The sequence below is a fragment of the Marmota flaviventris genome, chromosome 9 (assembly GCF_047511675.1).
Source record: "Marmota flaviventris isolate mMarFla1 chromosome 9, mMarFla1.hap1, whole genome shotgun sequence".
NCBI classification, from domain to species: Eukaryota; Metazoa; Chordata; class Mammalia; order Rodentia; family Sciuridae; genus Marmota; species Marmota flaviventris.
This window is the reverse complement of record NC_092506.1, coordinates 99420134-99440714: the sequence shown is the minus strand read 5'-3', so window position 1 is coordinate 99440714 and position 20581 is coordinate 99420134. Positions and strand designations below refer to the sequence as shown.

At 37.1% G+C, this 20581-nt stretch overlaps 1 protein-coding gene across 1 annotated transcript in view; it reads left to right on the top strand.

Moving 5' to 3' along the window:
- The window catches only part of LOC114088976 (NXPE family member 4), a 61462-nt gene extending 54335 nt beyond the window's left edge, over positions 1-7127 (top strand). The window contains exons 6-9 of the mRNA XM_071616720.1: positions 349-1082; positions 1605-1666; positions 3045-3251; positions 6292-7127. Of these exons, the coding sequence (XP_071472821.1) occupies positions 349-1082; positions 1605-1666; positions 3045-3251; positions 6292-6827 (1539 nt within the window). The 3' untranslated portion in view covers positions 6828-7127. The remainder of the gene's footprint in view (positions 1-348; positions 1083-1604; positions 1667-3044; positions 3252-6291) is intronic.
- Positions 7128-20581: the final 13454 nt, after the last annotated feature.

Below are 20581 nucleotides of genomic sequence, written 5' to 3'. Positions count from 1 at the left end.
TTTTTATATAAAAATAATAAAACAAAAGCATTCATTCATTACAGTTTAAAACATTTTCTCATTTGGTCTTCATAGTTGACCAGCAAGGTAGATTACACAACTATTTTACAACAACTTCTTTCTTTTACAAGAAAGAAGATACTAGGGCTCATTTGGGTTGAATGGTTCTTCCAGAATTGATGAGCCAACGAACACTAACACAGTATCAAAAGTGTTTTGTGTATGACACACATGTGAACACAAAATCTCAGTGTCATTTTAGTACTTCTCATTATTTCATAAAAGATAAAAGTGTTATTAAAAAAGGAAGATTTTTGATGTTCTCTATCCTCTCTCTTGTCATTTGAGGTATGGACTGCTCTCAAGTTGCCTATCTCCCTCCATCACTGGAACATGATCACAGAGTCCTCAAGCCCTGGAACACCTCTGAATCCAGCAGCTTCACCAACAGAGACTGAGCTAAGAATAAGTAAGATCCGGGAGAAACTAGACCAAATGATCCCACCCAGACCCTTCACCCATGTGAACAGCACCACCAGTGCCAAACACAGCACAGTCACCATCCTCAACCCTAGAGACACATACTGCAGGGGGGACCATCTGGATATTCTGCTGAAGGCCAGGGACCACCTGGGACGCAGGAAGGAATATGGAGGGGACTTCCTCAGGGCCAGGATGTCCTCCCCAGCCCTGAAGGCAGGCGCCTCAGGAAAGGTGACAGACTTCAACAATGGCACCTACCTTGTCAGCTTCACTCTATTCTGGGAGGGCCAGGTCTCCCTGTCTCTCCTGCTCATCCACCCCAGTGAAGGGGTGTCGGCTCTCTGGAGGGCAAGGAACCAAGGCTATGACAGGGTGATCTTCACGGGCCAGTTCATCAATGGGTCCACACGGGTCAATACTGATTGTGCCCTGATTTTAAACTCAAGCACTGAACTATGCCAGTACCTGGATGCTCAAGACCAAGAAGCCTTCTACTGCATGAGGCCTCAGCATGTTCCCTGTGCAGCACTCACCCACATGCATTCCAACAACAAGGAAGTTTCCTATCTTAGCAAACAAGAAAGGACCATCTTTGTAAGGTAAATAATTACAAAGAGATACCAGGGCAATATGTTGATTTTTTCCCATATGTTGGTCCAAAGGAACGTCCTATAAGCAAATCAACTTATGTACTGTTTAAGAAGATCCATTTGGGGGAGGATTTGTCAATTAATTTGGGGGACAGGGCTCATTGTCCAGAAGTCCTCAAGTTTTTTTAATCCTTGTCAATGAAATGAAAAAATACAGACACAATGAAAACCAAGAAAAAATGAGAAACATGTGTGGGTACTATAAGATATATATATATATATATATATATATATATATATATATATATATATATATATATATCTATCTTGCTAAGTCTTTGCGTTCCTCTGGGTACCTGGATCTCATGGAATTATAGGCAAAGAAATGGAAATTCCCTCACTGCCCTGAATTGAGGGCACCATAATTAGCTAATCACTAAGAAATAACTGAAACATTGGATTTTCTGACTTCTTGAGTGTTTCCTGATTTGAGGCCACCAGCAGGTTCATTTCTATACTTGTCTTTTGAAGGTCAAATGTGGGTGTGGAGATTATGGAAAACTTCAATGTGATTAGTGTCTCCAAATGCAACAGTAAGTTCTCCTGTGTTTGTGGAGGGTGCTTAGTGCTAGACACACTTACAGCCTTTCCTCTTTCTGTTGGACTTGTTCAGTTTTAGTTTCATCAGCAAAATGCTCATTTATCTTGTCTAATATGAGCCAAGGTATCATGTACTAAGAGAATGAATTATTGGAATCCCTAGGATATCAAATGCCTCTTTAGCAACTGTATCTCTCATCATTGATCTACTCTACACATCAGGTAATAGATAACCTGTCCACCTTCCACAATAACCTACAAACTGTTAAATTCTCTTCTAAGTCTTTACAAGGCCCCCTCCTCCAACACCACCCTTCTCCACACCACCACCCTTACTGCTTCCTGCATCAATTCTAGTCCAATAATCACCATCTACAGGTTTCCTTTCTGCTACCTAGGAGTCTGGTTATTGTCATTATCTCCTCTTGATTTCTCACCTTTCAAACAACTTCAATATACAAAGTAGAATTTCCACATTTATTTTAACTATTTTCTCTTTAATTTATTTGACTCAAAAAAGCCTAGGAAAAAAAACCCATCTAAAATTATTTAAGGCAACATCTTTTATGTCTCTGGTAGTGTAGCTAATTGCTAATGTACTTGTCCATCCTAAAATATAAATAGGTACCTTATTGTAGAAATGATATTTTTTACTCCACATATATGGATAAGCCTTTAAATACTAAAGTATTTAAAGTCATTAAATACTAAAGTATTAATACTTTAGTCATTAAAATACTAAAGTATTCCATCTAATGAACAATCAGTGCTCTAAATCTGTCACTTCACTATTGTAGCCACCTCAGACTCTTCATGATGTAAACTAGCAGGTGAAAACCAGGCCCTTCATGGACCCTCAGGACTCTCTCCAGCATACAAACACACTCAAACAGATTAGATGTTTCCAAAGTTGTTAATAATTTTTATAAGATTTTGAATTTAACTCAACGAATCTATAGACTTTTTTAGTGGTTTGTAATACACTGTGACAGAGTGAAAAACTTAAGGAAAAAAGTGAGTTAATTGATACTATGCATTATTTTTAATTTCTGTAGAAAAATGGATGACATTGTTTTCATAGAAAAACTGACAAATACTTAAATTTTAACAGAGGGTCATTTTCTCTCCTGGAAGAAAATGTGCTATTATAATGGACATTAATGATACACATTAAGAAACTCACATTAGATCATTTTTTTTTCTGAAAAAATAGCTATTACTTATGAGGATATTTCTGTAAGGATTTTCTACTATAATCACCATCTTCACCCACCTATTAAGAGGACACTTAGAAAACACAGAAATTTCCTTAGAAATACTGATGAATAATTTGATATATTAAGAAGGACCATTTCTTGCTGATTTTTGCAGAAGATCCAGTTCCAGTGAAAGAGAAATGCAAGCCTAGAATGACATCCACAATCCCCAGTGGGCATGTCTGGAAAGAAACATGGAACCCTGTCTCCTGTGATTTAGCTCCAATCAAAATGAATGAGTGCCTGAGAGGAAAATTTATACACCTATTGGGAGATTCCACCATCCGCCAATGGATTGAATTCTTCAAAGCCACTAGCAAAAGTATGATTCAGTCTAAGCTTTTACTCATATTCCCTTCAGAAATTCTCTTCCCTTTCATGTAGGGAAGAAATGTAGAAAATGCCTCATCTTTATCACATTTCTTCATTACAATACACCAAAATTTTTCACAAGATATTTCCTTTACAAGAATACAGGGAATGGAAAAGAGCCGTTGTAGAAAAATGTCCCTGTCCAGAAGAAATTCACACATCAGTATTTATCCAGAAATCATAGAAAATTATCAATGAAGCTAAAGATGGTTTGAGAAATTAAACTGTATACTTTCTATTGTTAGTGTGAAGATTGTGGGTGTAGATTCTAGATCCAGATGTCCTGAGTTCAAAACCTGATTTCAGATCCTTTATGACTGACTTGGACCAGTTACATGAGCATTCCGTCCCTAAGCTTACTCATCTGTCACCTACAGATGAAAAAAAAAATACCAACCTGGTAAAATGAAATAATACAGAGGGTGCATTTGGAATATTATCTGTGAAGAATTAAGGTTTTATATAAATTATCATCACTATTATCATCACCTGATAGTATGACAGATACAAGAGGAAGGTAAAACTTATATCATATTGGCACAGTGTTTAAAAGCATGGGATTCAGAGTCTAATAGAACTAGACTTAGAAAAAATGACCTTGGGCCTATTATTTATTTTCTCTGCCACATTTTCTCATATATACAATAAACATGGTGCTTGTTTTGAAGGTGAAATCAGGAAATGAATATAAAGAATTGAACACATTGCAAGGCACATTAGTATATAGAAAGCACCCCCCCCAAAAAAAGTACATAAATTTCAGTTATCATTAGTTAATGTTAGAGTTGGGTTCAGAATACAGCTGGAAAAATCCTAGTACAGTTGCTATATTTACAAAACCGAGAGTTCACCAACAATAGCTCAAAATAGATCTTAGCAATCTTACCTAGAAAACTGTCACTACCTGCCTATCTGTGTCCCTGGGTGAGGTTCCTACTACTTAGGACTATGCCTTCATGGTGGCTCCATCCTGGTCTTCCAGACATGAAGCCACTAGGATCTCCAACTTAGCAAGAAAGATGATTCTCTTAATAAAAAGGGGAAATCAGTAGGACCTGGATTTCAAGTTTTAAGAATTCCCAGTAGAAGAGAGGAGTTTTCAATCCTGACATCTGAGAAATGACAAAACTCCTTGAGAACTCAGTTTGCTCAGTTATAAAAGCAAAGGTCTAGTGATGACCTTCAGCATCACATTCTACAATGGAGGGTCTCTTAGTTCTACAAAGTACTGCAGTACTGAGTTACCTAACCTCTTTAGCTCATCTTGGATGTTGCAGTTGGAAAACATCTCCTGTATGTTTTGTTTAAAGTTGAACTTTTTGGCCAGAGTCTGCTTTGGAGGAGAAAACTGAAGTAAGTTGGAAGCAGAGTGAAGAAAATCATTCTGCCATTTTCCACCAACCAATCCTCCAGCATGTCTGTTTTCTAGTCACTAGGTTAAGACTTCAAATATATCTCTTTGCTTCTAAGGTAACACATGTGACCAAACATTAATTATCACTTAATACACATTTACCACTGATATTTTTGCCACAAATCAGCTGGCCTTAATATTCAGATAACAATGTAATTGAGATGTTGAAAAATGGTAGGACTTCATCTTTTCTACTCATGCTATATTTATATTCAGGAGTGTCAAGATCGGGTAGGATAGTTTCACAAGACATGGTGGGAACTTCAAGTTAAAAGCTGACTCTTTACAAAATGTATAGTTCTCAGCAGGTTATTTTCTCTCTTTTTTTCCTATTATATGATAATTAAATACATAAATGAGTGATGTTGACATGAGTGATTGCCTCAGTCTAAATGAATGCTTTGTAAACTCAAATGACTTCACAAATAAATAGTAATACTATTATTATTATAGATTATTATTCAAGACAATTGCATGCATATGAAACGAAACATATGCATGGAATTATATTATAAACTTTTGTTTAGACTTCAAGGAGGGGGATGGGGTGATGGCTCAGTGGTAGAGTGCTCGCCTAGCATGCATGAGGCACTGGATTCAATCCTCGGCACCACATAAAAACAAACTAATGTATCCACCTAAAACTAAAAATACATAAATAAATAAATATTAGAAAAAGAAATAGACTTCAAGGAATTTACAAGAAGTTTGAGAAATAGATTTACTTTTGTTTCTTAATTTAATTACATTAGTTAGTATCTTTATCTTCAAATGATTTTAGTCTAGAGCCAACAAGTTGTACAAAAATAATACTTACAAAACTAACAACATTATCCTCCAGTGACATTTTTCCAGTGCCTTACCATCATCCAGTGCCATGGTTTTGCAGGACATACATAATCTATAACATATGTGCAACATTTTTAATTGTTCAAGTAAATTTCAAATGAGTCCCCTCAATCAAACCCATAGTAAATCAGACATGATTAGCTTATTTATATATAATCACCAAATATTTTCTCTTGTATTTATGACTTTGTCAGTCAATCATTTTTAGTGCATTATAGTTATACATAACATTGGGTTTATTTTAACATAATTATACAAGCAGGGAATATAATTCGCTCCAGTTCAGTTGCCAGTACTTCTTCTTTCCTTCTCTTCCCTACCCCTGTTCCCTTTCCTCTATTCTACTGATCTTTTTTCTATTTATTTACAGTTTTATAAATTAGTGTGTTTTAGATATATAAAGGTAAAATTCACTGTGGTGTACGCTCATAGGATTGTGTGGTAAGATTCATTCCACCATTCTTCCCTTTTCCGGTCCGTCCACCTTTTCACTCAATCACTTTCCTCTACTCCACCGACTTCTCTGCTACTTTTATGAGATATTCTCTTCTTTTCCTACTTATTTTTGTCTAGCTTTCACAGAGGAGGGAAAACATTTGACCCTTGACTGTCTTAGTCTAGCTTATTTCACTTAGCATAATGTTTTCTATTTATATCCATTCACCATGACTTGTCAATCATATAACTTTATTCTCCTCTCATTTGGGGATTGCTTATTTGTCTTCAGCACTCAAGTCAGTGGATCTGCATGAGCATGGAAAACTGCAACACCAACTAGCTGTGGACTTGGATAGAAATATCAACATCCAGTGGCAAAAACATGCTTATCCCTTGATTGGATCATCTATTTATTCAGTGAAAGAAATTGAGTACATGGCCCGAGTCATTGACAGAACTGGAGGAGAAAAAAATACTGTTGTTGTTATTTCCCTGGGCCAGCATTTCAGACCCTTTCCCATTGATGTTTTCATCCGAAGGGTCCTCAATGTGCACAAAGCTGTTCAGCGACTCCTTCTGAGAAGCCCAGACACCATAGTCATTATCAAGACAGAAAACATCAGGGAGATGCACAATGATGCAGAAAGACTAAGCGACTTTCATGGTTACATTCAAAACCTTGTCATGATGGACATTTTCCAGGATCTCAATGTGAGCATCATTGATGCCTGGGATATCACAATTGCATATGGCACAAATGATGTCCACCCACCACAATATGTAGTTGGAAATCAAATTAATATATTCTTAAACTATATTTGCTAGATAGCACATATCTCTGAAATTCATTTATTTAGGGAAATGATCTATTGAGTGCCTGATAGCATATTGGGTGTCATTTTTGTCTCAGAACTCCAGTTAGCTGAGAAGACAATCTTCACTGTGGCTGGTATGGATCCACCAGTTCAGCCAAGTAAGCTATTTCTACCGTGGAATTTCACTTACAAATAAAACTAAGAGTAGTCATAAAAAGGTCATACCCTCCTCAATCAGAGTTATGCTGCTCTTCACCAATGGGAAGCTAAGACACCTATGGTAAATGCTCTTCTCTCTGGTACATGTGAACTATCAAGTAATTGTAAAATAAACACTTGGAGAAAGAATTTTCATTTCATTATTCCTACCACTATAGAAAGATGTAAGCTGATTTCCAAATGATAAGAGAAGTCTTAACAAGGCAATTCTCCCCCAGCTTTAGGGGAGAAGTATAATTCTAAGCAAGGTCTTTGAATCCTGGAAACCTCTAACTTTTCTCTCCTTATTGGAACTCCCACTGAGAGGTTATAATCAGCATTTAGCATCCAGGAAAATTAGGATATCACAGATGAAAGCACAGTGTGCTGGAATTGAAGGACCTGGGTCTTAGTTCTATTTTGGCCAGTAATTTTAAGACTGAATAATTCATTTCAGTTCTCTAAGCAGCAGTTTCTCAAAATGAGAGGTCAGTCTAAAATTTATGATCTTATAAATTAAGACCTTGCTCTGTGTGATTCTGGGAGAGGAGACAGGAGAGATACCTGGGGGGCTGGGAACAGGTTCTATTGCTCCAGCCCCAGTATCAGCCCCTCTGTCCTACATGTGTATTACACTTCTGAGTGAGCTTCTGCTTTGGACAGAAAAGCTCCACTACTTAAAACATATTTGAAAACCCTTCTGTACATAATCAACAATGTTGGTTCCTATAATCTACAGAGGAAAGTTAACATTTTAATCACTTTCATTTGCATTTTAATAGGTCTTCCCAAAAAAAGTGACCAAAAAAGAATGACTGATATGAGAATGTCAGTTGAATGGGACAATTTAATTATCACAAAATAATTTGGCAACATATTCTTCCTTAATTTTATACAACAGGGCTCTAACCTACTCTTACTGTATCTGGGGAAAAGTGGATATAATAAGATATCTTATGCCTGTTTATCAAGTTTTCTTTGGGAAGGGGATAAAACATTTTATATTCATTTGCCAATGAACCACAGTTTTCAGTTTAGTGCCCAGTGTACACTCAGATCTACAGAAATATTTATGGAATCTCTATCAGGTGCCAGATACCATTCTAGCTTTGAACATACAGTGGTCAAGAAGTCATGTGAAATATCTGCAATCAAAGACTTTACATTCTTTTTAAGGGGAAAGATCATAAAACAAAACAACAAAGAAAGATATAATTCTGTAATAACTATTGTGGAATAATTCTAAAATTCATAGTAAAACAAGATGATAAAGCATTTGGCAGGGTACTGTGATTGGACGCTGTGTGGTGGTGATGGAGGTGACAAGTTAGTTAGGAAAGCATTTTAAGTGGGATCAAAATTATGAACAAAGTGTGGAAAACATGAAGTGATAGCCTGTCTTCCTAACAAGGACAGGCTAGTTTTGAGTATGACAAGGTTTCAGGATAAAGTGTTTTCTGAAGAACCAACCAGCAGACATGCCCAGAGCTCCACGGGGAACAAGCACAGAGAATCATTCAGCTAACATCTAGTTGGAGAGAGAGAGAAAATATGTCAAAAATACCTCTTCAGGGAGATCCAACATGGCGGCGGGCAGAGAGGCAGTGCTTTCAATAGCCCCCCAGTGATGGGGTCATAAAGACGCATAGATAACGCTTAGATTCTACCAAAGGAGAATCTCCTAGCAAAATTCCACTGAAGAGAGACCGGCCGGGAGCTACTAGGATTTTTTGAAGCGACAGTTTGCCCCAGACAAGCGAATCCCTGCAACGAGACTCAGAGGTCCAGATCAGCCAGCCGCAGTCCGCGCGCCGCGGTGTGGCTGCTGGCTCGTCCTCCCGCAGCCAACGTGACTGGGTCCCGCTAGCCTCCGAGATGCAGCTTGGCAGGAAGAAGTCTTTAGCCAAGCCTTCATGAAATAGCTAGCCGGGAGCTTCAGACACTCCGGCAAGGAGCCTGGGGCCCGCCATAGCAGAGAGGTGACGTCATCGGAGTTCGGCCGACGGAATACCTTCCCAGCAGAATCCACTTTAGCAGGTGTGTGACTACCTCCCCATCCAGATACAAGCAGCCAGGAAACTTCCGGGACCTCTCAGGGGTCGTGTCTGTAGGGAAACAGAGGGGATCCCCTACCCCTAACCCCCCATATCACCAGCGGTGACTCCCAAGGTCTTAGCAGCCAATTTACCACAGCACTGGGGCTTAAATGGGACACGTGGTGGGGCTGCAAGTGAAACTAGATCTCTGGGGAACCGCTTCTGGTGAACAGGACCTGGCTGGCTGGCTGACAGGAGGAAGGGGGGAAAGGGCCGGAGAAGTCAAATGGCTCTGGACTGACAAGTCTGAGAGACTCCCAGGACACACCTTACAGGGATTGCTGTCGGCAGGTAGAGGGCAGAAGATCCGCTCAGAGGGCACAGCTCCACCTACTGGAAGAGAAGAAAATGGATCTCTAAGACTTCAATATCTTTTTCATCTTCTCTCTCTGTTCCTTTCTCCCCTTTTCCTTCTCTCTTTCTTTCCAGTTTCAAGTTTTATTGTTCTTTTCATTCTCCTCTAATCTATCTATCTCTCTCTCCTTCTTTCTTTTTAAGAGCACCTTCATTCCCCTACCCCCACAACTTTCATCCCAAGCATTACGTCTTCCATTATGTGTAATTGTCTAAATGCAAATAGGTGAATGTCTAGAGGCTGTCTATAGGGCTCCTAAATACCTAGCTACTACCAACACCCTGATCCAATTGCCTGTTAGTATCCACCTTCAGTAGAGCAATCTTCTAAAGTAGCCAAGACATATTAACCCTCGTACCATCATAGCACCTAACCTAAACATATAGTCCTAAGAACAAACAACAAATCACTATATGCATACAGAACCTGGAAGCCTTTTATGAATTGAATGAATCAGCTTTAAAGTACAATAAAGCCCAACATTTCTAGGCATAATCTCCCACCACAAAGGAGAGACAATAGAGATATACAAAGCCAAAACAAATGTATAGGAGAAAGCAGTTACAAAGCAGTCAAACAGAGCTGGAAAGTAATGTGAACAACAGGAAAAAACAAGGGAAAAAAGGATTACAAACAATGCAGGACAACTTAAATCTACAGGAGGACCTAGAAGCATCAGAAACATGGACAGGGAAAGAAATCAAGGCATACCTAACTCAGATGGAACAGAATATTAGAGAAGACATGAGACAGCAAGTCCAAGCAATGAAAGTATATTTTGAAAACGAACTAAACAAACAAATTCAAACTGCAAAGAACGAGCTTTACCAGGAGATAGAGATTTAAAAAAAAAAAACAAACAGTAATCCTAGAAATGCAAGAAACCATAAACCAGATTAAAAACTCTAACGAGAATATTACAAATAGACTAGATCAAGTGGAAGTCAGAACATCAGATAATGAAGACAAAGTTTATCAACTTGAAAAGAATACAGTCAACACAGAAAAGATGCTTAAATCTCACGAGCAATCTATCCAAGAGATATGGGATCTCATAAAAAAACCAAATTTGAGAGTCATTGGGATAGAAGAAGGCACAGAGGTTCAAACCAAAGGAATGGACAACTTATTAAATGAAGTAATCCTAGAAAACTTCCCAGAGATGAAAGATGGAATGGATTGTCAAATCCTGGAAGCCTACAGGACCCCAAATATCCAAAACCGTAATAGACCAACTCCAAGACATATAATTATGAAGATAGCTAACATACAGAACAAGGAGAGAATATTAAAAGCTATGAGAGAAAGGAGAGAGATTACATTCAGGGGTAAACCAATTAGGTTAATGACTGATTTTTCATCACAGACTTTGAAAGCGAGAAGATCTTGGAACAATGTATTTCAAACGCTGAAAAATAATGGATTCCAACCAAGAATACTGTATCCAGTAAAATTAAGCTTCAGATTTGACAATGAAATTAAAATATTTCACGATAAACAAAAGCTAAAAGAATTCACAGCCAGAAAACCAGCACTGCAAAGCATTTTGAGCAAAATACTACAAGAAGAGGAATTGAAAAATAGCGCCCAAAACTAACAGTGGGAGGTATCTCAGTAAAGGGGAAGGAAAATAACCAAAGAGGAAAAACTAGCCAAACTAAAATAAATAAATAAATAAACATGACTGGAAGTACAAACCATATTTCAATTGTAACCTTAAATGTTAATGGCTTAAATTCACCAATCAAGAGACATAGGCTAGTAACCTGGATTAAAAAAACAAATCCAACAATATGCTGCCTTCAGGAGACTCATATGATAGGAAAAGACATACACAGGCTGAAGATGAAAGGTTGGGAAAAATCATACCACTCACATGGCCCTCGGAAGCAAGCAGGAGTGGCCATACTCACATCGAATAAAATCAACTTCAAACCTAAGTTAATCAAAAGGGATAAAGAAGGACACTATATACTGTTAAAAGGAACCATCCACCATCAAGACATAACAATTATCAATTTGTATGCACCAAACAATGGTGCTGCAACGTTCATAAAACAAACTCTCCTCAAGTTCAAGAGTCAAATAGACCACAACACAATAATTATGGGGGACTTCAACACACCGCTCTCACCATTGGACAGATCCTCTAGACAAAAGCTGAACAAAGAAACTATAAAACTCAATAGCGCAATGAATAACATAGACTTAACCAACATATATAGAATATATCAAACATCATCAAGTGGATACACGTTCTTCTCAGCAGCACATGGATCCTACTCAAAGATAGACCATATATTATGCCATAGGGCGACTCTCAGTAAATATAAAGGTGTGGAGATAATACCATGCATCTTATCTGATCATAATGGAATGAAACTGGAAATCAATGATAAAAGAAGGAAGGAAAAATCCTACATCACCTGGAAAATGAACAATATGTTACTGAATGATCAATGGGTTACAGAAGACATAAAGGAGGAAATCAAAAAATTCTTAGAGATAAATGACAATACAGACACAACATACCGGAATCTATGGGACACAATGAAAGCAGTTTTAAGAGGGAAATTCATTTCCTGGAGTTCATTCCTCAAAAAAAGAAAAAAACAAAAAATAAATGAACTCACACTACATCTTAAAACCCTAGAAAAGGAAGAGCAAAACAACAGCAAATGTAGTAGAAGACAAGAAATAATTAAAATCAGAGCAGAAATCAACGAAATTGAAACAACAACAAAAAAAAAACATTGAAAAAATTGATAAAACTAAAAGTTGGTTCTTTGAAAAAATAAATAAGATCAACAGACCTTTAGCCATGCTAATGAAGAGAAGAAGAGAGAGAACTCAAATTACTAATATACGGGATGAAAAAGGCAATATCACAACAGACACTACAGAAATACAGAAGATAATTAGAAAGTATTTTGAAACCCTATATTCCAATAAAATAGAAGATAGTGAAGATATCGATAAATTTCTTAAGTCATATGATCTGCCCAGATTGAGTCAGGAAGACACACACAATTTAAACAGATCAATAACAAAGGAAGAAATTGAAGAGGCCATCAAAAGACTACCAACCAAGAAAAGCCCTGGACCAGATGGGTATACAGCACAGTTTTACAAAACCTTCAAAGAAGAATTAATACCAATACTTTTCAAGCTATTTCAAGAAATAGAAAAAGAAGGAGCTCTTCCAAATTCATTCTATGAGGACAACATCACCCTGATCCCGAAACCAGACAAAGACACTTCAAAGAAAGAAAACTACAGACCAATATCTCTAATGAATTTAGATGCAAAAATTCTCAATAAAATCCTGGCGAATCGAATACAAAAGCATATCAAAAAAATTGTGCACCATAATCAAGTAGGATTCATCCCTGGGATGCAAGGCTGGTTCAATATACGGAAATCAATAAATGTTATTCACCACATCAATAGACTTAAAGATAAGAACCATATGATCATCTTGATAGATGCAGAAAAAGCATTTGACAAACTACAGCATCGCTTTATGTTCAAAACACTAGAAACACTAGGGATAACAGGAACTTACCTCAACATTGTAAAAGCTATATATGCTAAGCCTCAGGCTAGCATCATTCTAAATGGAGAAAAACTGAAGGCATTCCCTCTAAAATCTAGAACTAGACAGGGATGCCCTCTCTCACCACTTCTATTCAATTTAGTTCTTGAAATACTAGCCAGAGCAATTAGACAGACAAAAGAAATTAAAGGCATAAAAATAGGAAAAGAAGAATTTAAATTATCACTATTTGCGGATGATATGATAATATATCTAACAGACCCAAAAGGGTCTACAAAGAAACTGCTAGAGTTAATAAATGAATTCAGCAAAGTGGCAGGATATAAAATCAACATGCATAAATCAAAGGCATTCCTGTATATCAGCAACAAAACTTCTGAAATGGAAATGAGGAAAACCACTCCATTCACAATATCCTCAAAAAAAATAAAATACTTGGGAATCAACCTAACAAAAGAGGTGAAAGATTTATACAATGAAAACTACAGAACCCTAAAGAGAGAGATAGAAGAAGATCTTAGAAGATGGAAAAATGTACCCTGTTCATGGATAGGCAGAACTAACATCATCAAAATGGCGATATTACCAAAAGTTCTCTATAGGTTTAATGCAATGCCAATCAAAATCCCAATGGCATTTCTTGTAAAAATAGAGAAAGCAATCATGAAATTCATATGGAAAAATAAAAGATCCAGAATAGCAAAAGCAACTCTAAGCAGGAAGTGTGAATCAGGCGGTATAGCGATACCAGATTTCAAACTATATTACAGAGCAATAGTAACAAAAACATCATGGTACTGGTACCAAAACAGGCGGGTGGACCAAGGGTACAGAATAGAGGACACAGAGACTAATCCACAAAGTTACAACTATCTTATATTTGATAAAGGGGCTAAAAGCATGCAATGGAGGAAGGATAGCATCTTCAACAAATGGTACTTGGAAAACTGAAAATTCATATGCAACAAAATGAAACTCAATCCCCTCCTCTCGCCATGCAAAAAAGTTAACTCAAAATGGGTCAAAGAGCTTGATATCAAATCAGAGACTCTGCGTCTGATAGAAGAAAAAGTTGGCTCCGATCTACATATTGTGGGGTCGGGCTCCAAATTCCTTAATAGGACACCCATAGCACAAGAGTTAATAACAAGAATCAACAAATGGGACTTACTTAAACTAAAAAGTTTTTTCTCAGCAAGAGAAACAATAAGAGAGGTAAATAGGGAGCCTACATCTTGGGAAGAAATTTTTACTCCTCACACTTCAGATAGAGCCCTAATATCCAGAGTATACAAAGAACTCAAAAAATTAAACAATAAAATAACAAATAACCCAATCAACAAATGGGCCAAGGACCTGAACAGACACTTCTCAGAGAAGGACATACAATCAATCAACAAGTACATGAAAAAATGCTCACCATCTCTAGCAGTCAGAGAAATGCAAATCAAGATCACCCTAAGATACCATCTCACTCCAGTAAGATTGGCAGCCATTATGAAGTCAAACAACAATAAGTGCTGGCAAGGATGTGTGGAAAAGGGTACACTTGCACATTGCTGGTGGGACTGCAAATTGTTGCGGCCAATATGGAAAGCAGTATGGAGATTCCTGGGAAAGCTGGGAATGGAACCACCATTTGACCCAGCTATTGCCCTTCTCGGACTATTCCCTGAGGACCTTAAAAGAGCGTACTATAGGGATACTGCCACATCAATGATCATAACAGCACAATTCACAATAGCTAGACTGTGGAACCAACCTAGATGCCCTTCAGTAGATGAATGGATTAAAAAAATGTGGCATTTATACACAATGGAGTATTATGCAGCACTAAAAAATGACAAAATCATGGAATTTGCAGGGAAATGGATGGCATTAGAGCAGATTATGCTAAGTGAAGCTAGCCAATCCCTAAAAAACAAATGCCAAATGTCTTCTTTGATTTAAGGAGAGCAACTAAGAACTGAGCAGGGAGGAAGAGCATGAGGAAATGATTAACATTAAACAGAGATGAGTGGTGGGAGGGAAAGGGAGAGAGAAGGGAAATTGCATGGAAATCGAAGGAAACCCTCAACGTTATACAAAATCACATATAAGAGGTTGTGAGGGAAAAGGCGTTGGGGGGGAACAAGGGAAAAAACTGAACAACAACAGATGAGGTAGAGAGGGAAGATGGGAGGGGAGGGGTGGGGGGATAGTAGGGGATAGGAAAGGCAGCAGAATACAACAGTCACTAATATGGCATTATGTAAAAATTGTGAATGTGTAACTGATGTGATTCTGCAATTTGTATTTGGGGTAAAAATGGGAGTTCATAACTCACTTGAATCAAATGTATGAAAGATGATATGTCATGAGCTTTGTAATGTTTTGAACAACCAATAAAAAAATTAAAAAATAAAAAATGTTCACTATTTCTTTTCCAAAAAAAAAATACCTCTTCACAGCTGATAATATTTTTTTGCCTTGTATCATGTGTGACACTGGGTGGAAAATGTACAAATACGACACAGGATTTCAAATATTGGAGGCATCAGAGTGGGCTGGGATTGTTCTAGAAAACTTTCTAGAGAGATGGGTTCTAAACTGGGGACAGACTATTGATTTTGGATTGGTGCAGGGACAACCAAGCCTAGGTGGGCAGTAGGATCTCATAAAGTCCAAAAAGCAAAATCTCTTTGTGTTTTTCAATATGTGTATATCCCTATAGTAATGCTTTGTAGGTATATTTCAATTCACATGGAGAATGTTGTAATAAAGATTTCTCATGCTTATTGCCTTCTTCCCTTACATACCACAGCACTCCATGGTGCCTCTACTGCTGGGCAGTGTCTCCCAGTGCATTTCCACTACATTTTTCTCAGCTGTTTCATACTAATGCATACGGAAGTCTACCAGTTCCCTGCAGCTACACACAGATCACAGTCAACAGAAATAAATTTCATATATGATTCCTTACAGATACAACCAACAAATCCTCTGTAATACACTCAAATTGGATTGTTTCAACTAATACCTATGCAGACAGAACTTACACAAGGAAAAAAGGAAGGAAGGAAGGAAGGAAGGAAGGAAGGAAGGAAGGAAGGAAGGAAGGAAGGAAGGAAGGAAGGAAGGAAGGAAACAGCACAGTCCAACTGCTTTCAAAATGACTATATTAATTTGTGCTCTTACCAACAATGTAACAGAATTGTGTTAAAACTGTGATCTAAATTACTACTCAATTGGATTTCAGCCAGAAGGGGCAGCATTGTTAGGCTTTAGAAAATATATTAATGCAACTTATGACATTTAAAGATATAAGTAAAAGAAATCAGACAACTACCTCAGTGAATCAGGAAAAGATGACTTGACAGTAACCCAATTTCCTTCCATTGATAAGAAAAACACTTTGTGAACTGTTTTTCAGAAAAGAACTTCTTCAACCCAAAAGAAGGCACTAAAAACAAATATCCTGCACCACAACATCACATATTTAATCAAACATCAAAAATACTGAAACTATCAGTGGAAACAAGACAAAGATGTCTAGAATGGCCACTTCTAATTATCTTGTTCTAGATGTATACTGATGTGAAAGCACCATAAAAATAGAGCATTGGTATTTCTATATATCAGCCACAAGAGTTTATTGAGAAAATTAAATAAAAATAAAATATAATATCATAAAATAAAAATATTCTATAGGGTGAATACACACATATGCATAGTATGTGTGTGTGTGTGTGTGTGTGTGTATATATATATATATATATATATATATATATATATATATATATATATATATATAATTTGTTTCCAAAAATAATAGATTAACTTGTAAACACCTTTTAAGAACAACCAGAAAAGATGAATAATTTTACTTTCAATCTGTTTGAACATACCAAGACAGTGAGGGCTTGAGATTCTGAAGCCCAAGAGAAAATAAGAGAGGAGCAAAGAGAAATTAGAAAAGTAGGAGGGAAATATATGACATTTCAAAGGGCTGATGCTCTCTCCTACCAAAACACAAAGAACAAATGGAAAAGAAACAAGCAAAACATCTAGAAAACAGAATTATTCTCAGCAAAACTATCCCTCAAAACTGAAAGTAAAATAAGAGGGGCAAATGTAATTTTGAGAATTACATATTTATATGTTCAGACTATTAAAGACAGTTTTCTAAACAAGACAAATGCTCCAAATGATTTTATAAAAAGATGGGACAGGGGGCAGGGGGAAACTAAGGGTACAAATCTAAAAGAAAAGATTAAAGATTATACAAATAGTGTAATTATATATTACGTAGAACTAATAATTATATTATTCTAGAATTAAAATAATAAAAAATAGGCTATAATTTTTTAAGGTCCTTCACCCTAGAAATTATCGCAAGTGCAGATTTATATTAGACAATACAAAGTCAAAGGTACATGCTGAAATTTCTAAAATAGAATAGAAATTACAAAGGTGCTGGTGTTTCATTAAAGCTAAGAACAGCAAAAGAATAATTTAAAATTTCCTGATTAATGCACAGGGAGACAATGAAATAGAGACAATGTAAGTAAAATAAAAAGCCAATAGAAAGATAAAACCACCAAGGTATATCAATAATAGTGTGAAACACAACAGATCAGGAAGCAAAAAGGGGCAGAGCCACTCCTCTGGGACTAACATCTCCCACATCACATTATTAGGCTCTGAAAAACTATGTTCATAAACTGGAAGACTCAAATGTTGTTACTAGAGCAGTTCTCTACAAATATATCTACAGTTTAAATGACAGCAACAAAGTCCATCAGGCTTTTGGTAGATGTACCAAAAGTTAAATATCTACTTACCATGTTAATCAGTCATTCCACTCTTTGGTACTTATCAAAAGAGAGTGAAAATTTTGTATATAGAGAACTGTTTAGGAATATTTGCAGCAGTTCTATTCACAATAGTCCAAACTGTAAATAGCTCAAATGATCATAAAATGATAAAAGATACAAATTTTATGGTACATTCAAAAAAAGTAATACTAGTCAATAATGAAAAGAATCAGAGGAGTGATAAGTGCACCTACACAGACAAATCCTCAAAAATTGACCCTGATTCAAAGGAATCAGATAAACTTGTACATTCTACATAATTCCATTTACATGAAGCCCCAGGAAAATGAATCTCATCTGTAGCACAAGACACTAGGTCTGTGATTGCCAAGGACCAAAAAGCAGAGTAGGCTGATGGAGGTGAACAATTGACCCAGAAATGGAACTTTGGGGGTAATGGTAATATTAGGGAGGTTGAATATGGTGGCTGCTCAGGTGGATGAAATTGTCAGCACTCATTAATTGTACCCTCAAAAGGCAAATATTTGTAATGCATATAACAATGTTTCAACACAGTTTTTTGTTTGGTTTGGTTTGGTTAAGAGCAATTTGTGAGCAATAATGTTGGAAATGCCAGTACCAGGAAGCAAAAGAGGTAATCAAAACAAGAGAACTAATGTGCACATACCAACTAGGCAGGTTTAACCAGGCTGAACCACTGTGGGGAGAGAAAGAGAAGATATTCAGTGACTAAAGAGACAGGTGTTTATTTCTCTCTACTGTGACTATCCAGGCAGGTTCAGTCCATAGAGATCATCCAAGAAGCCAGGTACTCTGGAAGTTCTGCCATCTTCTGCCTGTGGACTCAACCAGGGGTTGAAGGACCCTCCAATGGGCCATGGATAGAATTTAGAAGGTTTGTGACCTCAAATAGGAAAAAATACATCTTTATTATCACCAGGCTCTAAATAAAGTTTATAAATATCCTCAATTAGGAACACTGACACCAAATCACAGGATTTTTAGCAATGTTTGTGGCTCAGTCAACAATTTGAAAGTAGAGCTATCTTCTTATGACATAGTTATAAAAGAATTTTAAAATGTCATCCATACATATCTCTGCTTTGAAATTATTGTAAATATAAGACCTGCTGCTACGTTTAGTCTTTTAGTGTATTAATAAAAATTGCTTTATGAGTACATAACAAATAGAGTTATGTGTTGATTGCTATACTTGAAGGTAAGTGGAATTCATTATATGTTGCATACACTATATGTTGCATTTTACACATTGTAAAACTTTTTTGGAGAAGAGATCCAAAGGCTTCATTAGGCAGATAATGCGGGCCCATGTTACAAAGAAGTTTTAGGAACCCTGTGTTCTAGGATTTTGTCATCACGCTCACTGTTATGGCTGTGCCTAAGTTGCAGCAGGTAGGAAGGAGAGAGACAGACTGGAGGGGGTAAGCCACATGTTGCCTCTGCTTAGTCCACTTCAGGGAAAACAATCCAATGGCCTTTCTCAAAAACCACGGCGTCCAGGAAATATAGTCTAACTGGGCTGCCACGTGCTCAAGTTTCTATTCCTAGTGATGGAAGGGACAACATTAGCCTTGTCTGTACATTGACTCCATAGAGTCTGAGGATGACTGGATATGAGCATAGGAGACAAATGAGGCAGAGCACCCAGGGTTCTGCACAGTGATACCATCCACAGAGAGGAGAGGAAGCAGCAGAGGACTCCAGGAAGAGAAAATATGTTCATTGAACCAGTTGACTTTGAGATACCTTTAAGCAAGGGTGTACTGACAAATCTGTTCTCCCAGAAAAACAAAAACAAACAATCCAAATTTAAAAACCTATTTTTGACCTTTATAGATCTACATGCTCTAAATATACCCATAATGTAATAGATTGGAGAGAGATGCACACAATAGGCTCTCGAATCTGAGACACTGACTTGGAAATAAATGAGATTTTTCTGGCCATAAGGCTTTAAGCAGAATGCTGATCTGCAGTTATCTGTAACTTATACAAAATTGACCTTAAGGTTTCCCAGTAAAAAATAGATGTAAAAATAATTACTACCTTGTGTTAGACAGCTTTCCACTGCTGTGACAAAATACTTGAGAAAAACAACATAAAGGAGAAAGCATTATTTTGGCTTACAGTTTCAGAGGTTTTAGTCCATAGTCACTTAGCCCTGTTGCTGTGGGCTGGTGGTGAGGCAGAGCATCATGTTGGGAAGCCTGTGGTGGAGTAAAACTGTTCATCAAATAGAGACTCAGAAGCAGAGAAAGAGAGAGAAAGATCTAGGGAAAAAACACATCTGTCAAAGACATGCTTCCTATGACCCACCACTTCCAACATCCTAAACTTAACACCACCTTCAAACAGTGATACCAGCTGTGGACCGACCCTTGAATACAGAGCTATTGAGAGATATTCCAGATTCAAAGAATAGGTTATGGAGAATAGGATTAATAAATTTCCAGAAGAGCATACTATAGGGACACAGCCACATCAATGTTTATAGCAACACAATTCACAATAGCTAGAATGTGGAACCAACCTAGATGCCCTTCAATAGATGAATGGATTAAAAATGTGGCATTTATACACAATGGAATATTACTCAGCACTAAAAAAATAACAAGATCATGGCATTTGCAGGGAAATGGATGGCATTAGAGCAGATTATGCTAAGTGAAGTTAGCCAATCCCTAAAAAGCAAATGCCAAATGTCTTCTCTGATATAAGGGG